The sequence below is a fragment of the Larus michahellis genome, chromosome 5 (assembly GCF_964199755.1).
Source record: "Larus michahellis chromosome 5, bLarMic1.1, whole genome shotgun sequence".
In the NCBI taxonomy this organism is placed as follows: Eukaryota; Metazoa; Chordata; class Aves; order Charadriiformes; family Laridae; genus Larus; species Larus michahellis.
In genome coordinates, this window is record NC_133900.1 from 32924399 (window position 1) to 32935721 (window position 11323).

Consider the following 11323-nt stretch of genomic DNA (forward strand, 5'->3'; position numbering starts at 1 on the left):
TATACACATGCAGGTACAAAGTAATAGGATACAGAATGCCAGTGTGAACTGAGACCGCTGCACTAGGAAGGCAGAAAGAGGGAAAACATTTGTAATTGTCTGTGCTACTCCAACATATTAATCATGCAACATTTATAATGGAAAAGGGAGTTTTTACTGAGTTTTAGGAAAGGAGGAGGTAAATGACTTGGAGATTTGACTTTCTGCCATGCCACTTAGTTTTTAATCCTACTTCACTTTTCAGCTGGGCTTGATGAAGTTGGGCAGGGGCGGGGAGGAGGGAGGAGGCTAGGGGGGCAGAACTGGGGTCTGCTCTCTCTTTTTGTTTGTTTGGTTTTAAAGTCACAGATTATTTTTGCTACTCCAGTGAGAGTCTACCAGTATTTCTCTGCCAGAGCTACCAGCTGTAACTAAGACATACAGATTCTCTTATTACCTTCAAATAAACTTAGCAAAATCCTCGCTACAACACACCCTCCTACCAATGGCTGTATCAACGCAAAAAAGCATTTTCTTTTTTTTTGTTTTTTTCCCCAAAGTAGCATGCCCCAAAACGTACAGAACAGCTGCACTCTGACTGGCGCGCTTGCACTGCAGCAAGTGTCTAGTCACAAAGACTTCACAAGAGCCTTTCCCAATTTACTGCCTTTCACTACATCAGACATCAAAATGCTGTGATAGAACAAGCCTGGCAATGCATTTTAATAATGGTTTATTATTATCCTTGTCCTTTATTTCAGTATTCCTCTTTCTCTGTTCATATAGCTGGCAATGTAGCTCAAGGAATACTTCATACAAATAGAAAAGGAAACAGAAAGAAACATTCTGTACCACTGTCTCTGAAATTTTACATAGATCTTTAGATTACCAGGAACTGGACAAAATTTCAGATATGCTGAATCCAGTGCCACATATCTTGGAAAAATCTGTCTTAGACACAGAATCATGGAACAATTGAGGTTGAAAGGAACCTCTGGAGCTCATCTGGTCCAACACCCTGCTCAAGCAAGGCCAACTAGAGCCAGCTGCATAGGACAAAGCAAATTCAAAACAATATTAAAATGGGTTTAATAAAGTGTACTTACTTGCTTTCTTGTGTAATAACTTGTGAGTGGCCCAGCTTCCCTTAAAGCATTCCTAGAATTGCAAACAAAAAATATACATATTTTAAAGTAGCATTATCCTGGACAGACATGCCATCCCACAATAGCCATCCCACATCCCATGCCATGCCACAAAATAGAGAAGCAACTGTATTTTAAAATAAAACTAAAAGATTAATTTTATTAACCCCTGTAGCAACATGCAGTAAAAGCTACTGTAATTGCTAGTCTTAACAACAGAAAATACTACATTGAACTGCTTATGTGCCAGGAGAGACAGAAAGCACAGCCAAACAGATGCACCCATCACAGTGAAACACACTGATCTAATCCTATTGTCCCCTTAGTGTTTTAATGAGTAACTAAACGTCATGGTTGCTCCAGGTTGGCTGAAACATTGTGCTGTTCATGGAAACAAAGAGATGAGTTTGTCTGGTTTACCTCCACACCAGATCTTACAGCATTGCAGTGGGCAAGATGGTCCTCCCCTGGCTCCTACAAGACGCCATCTCCTCCTGCTAATTGCGTCTTTTTTGCCTCCTTCCCCAGCACAGGAAAGCAACAGAGGCCAATCAGCATGATCACAGGGGCATAAATGAACGAGATTAAGGGCGAGTGGGGGGAGTGAGGGCTACTGAATGGAAGTAGGAAATAAAATAGAGAAAGTTGAAATGAAAATCAAGGAAAGAGTGAATGTGAAGGAGTTTGTCTTTTTCTCCCCAGGAAGAAATACAGCAGGTCATGCAACGAACAAGTAAAGGGGCAGATGGAAGTGGCTGCCAGCTGGAAAAGAATAAAGAAAGACTAAGATGAAGGAAAGACATGAAATAAGGAGAGATTTAAATAGAAAAGCTGCAGAAGGTGATCCTTTAAGGTGCTAATTAGGAAATTACTTGGTTTTGTAGCAGAAAGTCTAATTCAATGGCTATATGCACTCAAAACAACCATTAGGAAACAGCTAATTCCAATCATTTACAAGAACAGCTGAATTTCTGAAGAAAGAGGCAGGAAGCAAACTGTTTTCCTTTATAAGGAAAGACAATACTACTGCTGAATCATCATCATAAAACCACCATCCAGAGCCAACAACTGATTCAACCTAATGTATACAACACTCAACCAGTCCAAAACAGCAGATCTGTAAACTAAGCCTGGCATATAACATTCTATCCCTGCTTCACGGTTGCTATTGAGCAGTCTTAACTGTCTACTCCTGTAGAGCCATCATCTCCCCATTTTCGCCTTAGTCTTGCGACCAGTAGTTATCAAATCGTATCCACAAGACCACAGTAAAGTGGTGCACAAGTATGCCTACGTTCAAAGAGACCCTGATGTGTGCTATTTCTCTCATTACCAAAACCAGTTGTTTATTGTTGTCTTCTCCTATGCAACATTCTCTGGACTGGCACTTGACATGCCATGGTGCTATGTAATGGTCTGGGCAACAGGAAGCTTTGAAAACCAACACTTTAGATTACCAGAGAGAACGTCTTTTTGAACAAGCAGTGGAAGGTTTTACTGTCACACTTCTATAACCTGCTGCATACACAGACCTTTGCATCGGACTATTACCTGTTTTCTGTTGGAGAGCTGGAAGAAAAGAAGCAGGTTTTAACTGAGGCCTATTTTAAGAAAAAAAAAAAAAAAGCTAAAAACCCTACTACAAGAACACTAGAAGCACCAGTATGGTTTTAATCACCTTTTAAACACCAGGCCTCTGTTCTGAAGCAGAAGGAGAAGGATTACATGACTAAGGACTTATAACAGCTACCAAGTCTGCAAATCTACAGTTCGCTTCTTGGGATACAAAGGAGCATTTGGGGAATGAAGACGTACATCAGCTGCATGGTAATTACTGGTTGTAGTTCATTCTCTCTTTCCCCACGAAATTTTGGGGTGTATTCTCCAATGCCATTTCTCTCTCTGACACCAACAGTCCTTCCTCTTTGCTGGTGCATAACCAGAAAACACCAGGCAAACACCGCATCACTGGCAGTATCACAACCTGGCAGGCTCCATTTTGACTTTTTATTTCCTGCAGCTGTAAACAACCTACCTAAGAGGATTCCCACATAAGGCTGCCATATATCTGAGTCTTCCCAAACCTGTTTCCTGGATTTTACTTGCCCTCTATTTCCAGAGGAACTGCAGCTCCATCAGAACTACTACAGCGTAGCTCCAACCAACCTGCTGTACACGGGGACATCCCAGACTTGTGCACTCTATGCACATCAATCAACTGCAGCAAGTACACACAGCAAGCCCAAAACATTTTTTATTACACATGCAGTGCACAATCAATGAATATCCCTGTCATGGTCTGACACTTTTGGAAAGCACTCAAAGGATACGCTGCGCATCCACTTACAACCCGTATATTTTGTGTAAGATCAGTCATATGCTTCCTGTAGGCACTGGACTTACCGGGTACACACAAACTATTTATATTCAACAACTTACTGCACAAGCACTACATTGCACATGCCTGCAGAGCTCTGCCTTGGCAATTCCAGATAAAAATATGGCAGCTGTCATCTCACAGGTTGGAGACTCAAAGCTCTGGCGACAAAGCACTACCAATGTACCACTGCATATCGCAAACACCCTCACCTTCTCTATGCAGCAGACTTCCTGACAAGCCATGGAAGAAAGCCACTCTTTCTCTCCATCTGGGACACTTTCTAGAGAATTTTCTGGAGAAAATTCTGCTTTTCGCTGAGCCTGCTCCTCTCAGCCTTCTGCTCAGACATTTACTTCAATCTTCCTATTATCATTCCTGCCTCCTCCTTCCATGTTCCTAATGCCATGTACAGATCAGGACAGAAAATTTTCAATGATTAAATAAAAAAAAATCCAGAAAAAAATATCCAGGGTTATTTTTAATATTAAAATGAAGATTTTTTTTTTTTATATGGTTAAAAAAGGAACACATGACCTCACATGGCTACATATGAAAACATTAATTATCTTCAGGGGGAAAGTACACAGGAAGAATATGAATTTGGCTTCAAGACTTCCTGGATTTCCTTTCAAAGATTACATTATCCACTACTACGTCTGATATTAATATCCCCACCCTTCTCACCTAAAGCATTTTTCTTTTTATTGCATGCAGTTTTTATACAGCAATCAAGACAGACTTGGAAACACTGAAGAGGACTGTATAAGAAGAAAGATCAAATGTATGACAAAAAAAAAAAGGCAGGAGGTGGAGGGGTAATCCTCAATTTGTTCAGAGCAATCTTGGGTACAACTATTTTATCAGCAAGAAAAATACAACTGTGATTATTAGACAGAGGTCTTCAACACATTTAAACCTTCAACAACATTTCTGGCTTCAAGCCATTCTTAAGCCAATGCCACTGATTCTGTGTTTAGAGACAAGCTTAACACAGTGTTCAGCAGAACCTGTACATTTATTTACCAAAAGGTAACCAAAGGCACAATCAGCATTAAGATCTGGAAAGATTCCTCTTCGATCACCTCATGGAAGCCATGTTATTTCCCTAAATGATTTTTACCTTAAGGACTGAGATGAACATCTATGTACTGGTTGAAATATTGACAGAATTATGCAGCATAGCAGAACGTGTCTTCCAGTAAAGTGCATTTTGACTATGAACACAATTATGACTACCAAATACCTCAGGTTGTTTCATTATTTTTCCTTTAAATCAGCCATTGAAAGAAACAAAACCCTTTAAAACAGTTATTGAGCTACTTCGCAAGAAATTTTTTCCTATGTTTGTTGTCATCTTTACAGTAATAACAGGACACTTCTTATTCTTTCAGTTTGTGTATCCATGCCACCTCATTAAGAGGTAGAAAAGCACAGCCAACTGCAAATTCCAGAGAAGAGGGTGAAAAATCAACCAAGATTAGGATATAACTACACTGCAAACCTCTGTATAGTACAGACGTAACCAAACTCGCTTTAAATAAGCTACCCAAGTACAGGAAGTTCTGCAGGCACCACAACACCAAATTCATGGCGTACTCACTGATTGTGTTTCTGAACTGCTTTGCAAGGTAGCAACTCATTTAAAGTTAGCTCTGACAACTCTCTGTCAACAATTTCCAGACCGAAGGCTGAGACTCTTCTTCAGGCTCCCATTCACCTTCAGGTACTGCTGCTTTACACAAGCTGGCATTTGACACTGAAAATACACCTATCAGCAGGTGTGCAAAAACTGCCCCACTGCACAGTTACTGAAAACTCCAATTCATGTCCAGCTTCCACAAAATCACGCCTCTCCATTCACTCTGCTCCTCATTTAGACCCACTGTGATGAACTTCCAAAAATACCTATTCAACAGAAAAAAAAAAAAAAAAAGACGGCAGCTGGAATCGAGATTGTGGAGACAGACTGGCTGTCTCTTTGCGTGTCATTATACACTGTATCTAAAAAATATTCTGCGCAATTTTTTTAAATAGAATTTTAAAACGTCCTTTGGAATGTAAAATTGTCTAGGGCTTAATCTGAGATCATGTAGTTTTACTTAATGAGAACTGGTTTCTAACCAAGCTACCTTGAAAGTATGCAAAACAGAAGACCAAAAAGCTTAAGTATGGCATTTAGCTTAAGAAAAATAGCAGGTTATCAGCAATATACGTATTTAATACAACATGGATAACCGTACATTTTATCCAGAAATACAAGTATGTTGAGGAATACTATTGTTAATACATTTGATGTTAAAACAGTGGCCTCTTTTTAGCATGCTGAATCCTATTCTTCTAGGTGCAGTACAAGCCCACAGAGATAGCCTCAGGCCGCAGCACAAAACTCAGTACCAAATTCCCAAACTCGCCTAAGCAGCATACATGACTAGTCAGTTTTTCCACAAGAGCTGAATATGCATTTTCAGATTCAAATCCAAGAAAAGCACCAACATGCAGCACCTTGGTATCAGCAATGTTGGCCGCCTTCATCTAAAGCCTGATCTCTCGCAGAGACTTGTGGGTCCCACATGACAGAGACCTTCCTTTAAGGAAGAGACTGCATTTTGCAGCTGTTCAGATTTAGAGAGGTATACAAGGGATTTTTGAGAGTAGTGAAGGAAAAACAGCCTAGAGAAATTCAAACTGGACCATCCTTTCAGTACATTGAACACTAGCTCTGAAAGAACACCTACAGGAGTCTGAAGTTTTACTTTCAGAAAGTTATGAGGGCTCAGCATTTGTGCCTCAACACAGGTATTTGTGATTTACAGGCAATAAAAATATCAGCTTCCTAGTGAAAGGAATCTGTCAAAAGACCTTCCAGAAGGCAGTATCTGCAGAGTGCCATTTATACCAGAAGAAACCCACATGCATTGCAGTTGGATCCAAGCAGCAGGTTCTAGACTATTTTAGGCACAGCAAAGAACAGCGAACCAAGAATGAAATACGGCACTTACGTCCTACCGTCTGACACGAGAGGGGACAAGAAATAGTTTCATCCAGGTTCACTGCTCTCCGCTCCCCACCCCCAACCACACTGAAGGTGAAAGGAAACAGCACAGTGGGGGATGGGACACCACCACTCTTCTCTTCAGGACCACAGTTTTTCACAAATTTTAGTGACCTTGAGTATCCAAAGCTCTCAAGGGTCCAGGTCTGAGTGAAAATGTGCCTCCCAGAAAGGAGTAAATCAGTATACAAACCCACTGAGAAAACAGGGCTGCCTTTCTCTCCTGTCACTGGAATTTAACGAGTCACGCCCCACCTCAAATGGAAAGAGCCTGGTTAGTGGGTATCCACCATTGCCAGAGAGATGCTGCTGCCTACCATACAGTTCAGAGAAATCGTTTCCCTTCAAACACCACAAGCACATGTTCGACCATTGCTCACGTGCGGCATCTTCACCATGGCACGGTCCTCGCTTGATATTGCCAGGTCACTTTGCGACTGACAACACATGGGCATGCAAAGCAGCAAGGAGCAACCATTCCTCCTGAGTAAGTTAGAGCAATCTGTGGCCTCCACCTCTTGGATAAAAAAAATGCAGTATAGGCCACTGACTTTATAATGAGAGAATCTTTCCAGTGTGCGGCTAGAAATAGGTATTTCTGAATTTGGCTAGAGAAATGCATCCACACCACAGAAAACCTCAGACTACTCTGTTCGTCCAAGAGACTTATGCAGATATAAATAGTATGAGAGGAAGTTTTCACGAAAGCAACACAAAATTATTAATAAAAGATCAATTTACAATTAGAAGGCTCATATAAAGTGGCAACTGAAGATCTCAAGAACAGTTACTACTTTCCCCCTGTATATCATTCAGCAGCTTGTAGAAGGCATAGAAGAAACGTAAATTGTGTATTTAAACACAAACTGTTTATGTATGTTTATGTACACTACATACGATTTACACACACAAGTGACATGTGTATCTATAAAGGCAGATTTCACAATAGCAAATTCATCTTAGTAAAAGGAACAACACACTTGAGATGTGATGCTGTGCATCTGTGTTACTTCCACATTCAGAAGACACAGTGAGATATAGTAATTCAGTCCTAGATGATAAACACACACAACACTGTAGTAAGTCTCTATAAAAGAGAAAGCAAGACAGTGGGAAGACGATGGCTGACAGTGACAGTACCCGATTTACTAGCCTCAATGAAGGTATTATTAAAGGTTAACAGTGTACAGAATCCCTCAGCATAATATTCCCTCTCGTTACACCTTGGAGTGAAAGAAAAAAAAAATAACGCCGGGGTTCAACACACCACCTCGGAGCTCCTCTGCTGCTAAAAAGCCATCTTTAGCCTGTCCCCATTACCAGTTCAAAACCTCCCTGCTAGGTCAGAGCTCGGCTGCCTTGGCCCCCTTTCCACCCATAACCCACAAGCACAACTGTTATCCAACAGCTGTACCCAGTTTCCAAGGTGCACAACCCAGAGATGAAACAGTGTTGGCTCAAAGAAATTTCAAAGGGTATCAAATTCCTTCACAGTAAGCATTTTCAGGGCATGTTGTTGAGCCTTACTCTTTGATGCAGAAAGGGGAATAAAACAAATGACCAGAATAATGCCCTTTCTCAAGTAAAGGAGAAACACAAATGATAAATCCACTGGGGAAATCACTGTCTTGATACAATCTACTTGAAAAGTTCACTTCAGTTCTCTACATGCAGTGAAGAAAAATGTTTATTCAATCTCATTACACTGAGATTCTCAGACCTATACTGCCTGCATTAGTTTTTCTTAACAACTTACATGTTACTATTTATAATCCAAAACCATCGCTCTATACTGGTTATCTTTCTACAGTAGTTCCCACTTTTCTATCATTTATTCTTAGCATTGGAGAAAAACTCCTACAAATTTGGTTTTAGCTCCGATTGGAGTTTTGGCTGTATGAACAAGTCATCTTGGGCTTCCAAGCAAATTAACCTAGCGTGCACGTCCATACAGATGCTCTCACACCTCAAAGAGACAGATGCCAGGTAGCTTGTCACTCCCATCCTGCCCTCCGCCCAGAGTTAAAGACCTGCATACCCGTAGCTAACACCACTGCATTCAATAAGGACACGTCGACTTTATGGCTATGCTAAACTGGGCCACAGCGGGGAACTGCTCTTCAGCAGCATGCTCCTCAAGCACTAGTTCTTTGTGATCCTGCAGCGCACAGCTCTGGAGAGCTAAACCAGCAAAAAAAAAAAATTAATGCAACTGCTTTTCCTCCATTAAAAGAAAACCCAAAAAAACCCCTAGAAGTGGCTCACCAAACTTGATGGAAGGAATAGAAACGTGCATCCTCGGAGGGAGGCAATAGGACCATACCAGCTATAACGCAGCCTGTGCTGTGAGGTGGAGTAACATCCTAGGTCCACTCACTAGCTTATCTAACAGTTATTTATGCATGTAACACAACAATGGAAAGAAAACCACCAAAGAGAGAACTTCAGAAAAGTTTCACAAATGCTAACCAGATATGTACTGTCAGATGAAACTTGCTGGAAGTTCTGAGAAAATTTCCTGGCTTTTAAGACTCCTTCGCCTGTCGTGCTTATTTGACCAGACAGCCAGGTTGTCAGCAGCACCTCACCTACTCTCCTGATGGTGCCTGCAAGACACCAGCTGAGCACTGCAGTGAGTCTCTCATCGCCCATCACACACATGATGATGGGGAGAACTGGAACCTCGGGGCATCCCCATGCTGGGCCCCACAGAAGGTGCTAAGTGGGGCTGAAGGTCCTCGCTGCAGGCTGAACAGGACGACTCTTCTCTCAGTACATGACACTTTTTGCACATCTTGAAAACAGGCTGCTGTTATTTTTCTTCTCCCTTCTGTAACATGTGTTGCCCCAAAACCTTTAAAGCACCTTTCACAGGGGGAATAACTGTGCTTACCTACTTTACTGATTAGGACAGTGAGGAGGAACAACACACTCAAGGTCACTCAGAATAAGACAACTGGGATTCCCAGTTCAGTATTTTATTTTCTAGGCAGGACAGCTTTACAAGCACATAGTCGGTTATCCAGCAGCCTATTTTAACAAGCTAATTATTGTTTCAGGTACTTCACCTTTTACCTTACAACAGTATCAGACATTTCAAAAGAATGAAAGCTAATATATAAATAAGAAGAATGTCTGCACCCTATATAAAATTAGCTGAGTTGGGGATAGGACAAAGGGGAGTGAAGATCTTACTAGGACTTCTCACACAGGCTTGTTTGGTCTGTTAACAAACAGTTTTGTTATCACCAACAAATTTTTTATATGCTGAAGACGTATTTACAATGAGTTCTACATCAGACACATCAAAATGGGTAGTAAAATGCAGAGCAAATCCTACAAACCAGCTATAGGCACCACATGGAAACTAGAGATACAGCATCATCAGAACAATTTTGAGTTGCAGTAGATGTAATTTAGCATTGACTCCCAGCATCTGGCACCAGAGACTTCAGGGGAAATTACCAGAACCATGCAGTGGGTGTGCTACGTGCACGTGGGAAGTTTTCCCCTAGTCTTATGCAAACCATAACTATCGGTTTACATCCTGACTCAGTAGAAAAATTGTCCAATTAGTAAGGTAATCTAGCTGATGTGATTGAATGATTTTGTTAAGTTTACAAAACTTCAATGGTTTTTACCCTGAATTATAATTCTGACAATGAAGCTCACCATTAATCCCTGAATTAAACATGTACTTCCTCACTGACATTGACAGAAATTACATATACAAAAAGTCCAAAGCATGAGGCTATGGATTTTACTGTGCATTTTCAAGTTATTAAAAAAAAAAAAGCCAAACAAAAAACCCCCCTCAACAGCCATCAAACAGTCCTTTTAAATCTAAATTAAGAACCAAACTATATTGCTACTGTGGTAGTAAGCGAGGACAGCTGAGGCCTACAGAGTACGTTTAACAGGAGTTGAGGGCTGTATGACAACCGGCCTAAGCTCAGTCTCCCTGTTTGGTACCCTTAAAATATCACAGAACGGCCCAAAGAATGGAATGGAATTGAATGGTCCATAGAATATCCAAAGACGTTTTTTAAAAAATATAATAATAATGAAGTAGAGGACCAAATCATTTCCCCAAAAAGCTTTTATTTAGTTCAAGGAAACAGAAAAATCTGTTTTCAGAGCAACAAGTCTCCCGGCGTTTATCGAAGCCAGGCAACTCCAGAGCCGGAGCCGATGCAGACACAGAAAAGCACAGGGTGGAATTTGATGAGCACTGTCTCATTTTGTCCCACTAAGCCCTTATTTTTAGGGGAGGGGGGGGGGGGGGAGGGTCTTGACCACCCAAACCTTCAGTCTGAAGCAAAAACCGCGCACCCTCTCACGACCTCCACGGCTGGAAATAAAATGAAATCCCAAATTATCCCTAGCCGTGAGGGGCAGAAGGGCTCCCTCCGGGAGCTAAACCCAGGCACGAAAGGCCAGGCCCGGGGTAGGTGAAGGGGAGCCGGTTCCTCCCGCCCGCCCGGAGCCCGGCACGGCGGTGCCGGCAGCGCCGTGAGGGGAAAGGGAGAGGCGGGGGTGGGGGGAGGAAACCTCACCTGAGAGCAGAAGTAGGAACCCTGGATGCCCAGCTTGAGGCAGGTCGGACACTGCAGCTTGGCCTCGCTGCTGCAACCGGCCGTCTCGCAAACGCGAGTCTCCACCGCCGCCATGCTGCCGGGCTGCCACAGGCGCGGCGCGGCGAGGGAGGAGCCGCCGCCCGGAGGTGCCGCCGGCTGAGGCGGGCGGGGAGAGGCGAGGAGGGGAGGA

General features: G+C 42.2%; 1 protein-coding gene across 1 annotated transcript in view; it reads right to left on the reverse strand.

Annotated features, from left to right (window-relative positions):
• The window catches only part of METAP1 (methionyl aminopeptidase 1), a 29114-nt gene extending 17823 nt beyond the window's left edge, over positions 1–11291 (reverse strand). The window contains exons 1-2 of the mRNA XM_074589490.1: positions 11113–11291; positions 1086–1137 (exon numbers count right to left, since the gene is read on the reverse strand). Of these exons, the coding sequence (XP_074445591.1) occupies positions 1086–1137; positions 11113–11226 (166 nt within the window). The 5' untranslated portion in view covers positions 11227–11291. The remainder of the gene's footprint in view (positions 1–1085; positions 1138–11112) is intronic.
• Positions 11292–11323: the final 32 nt, after the last annotated feature.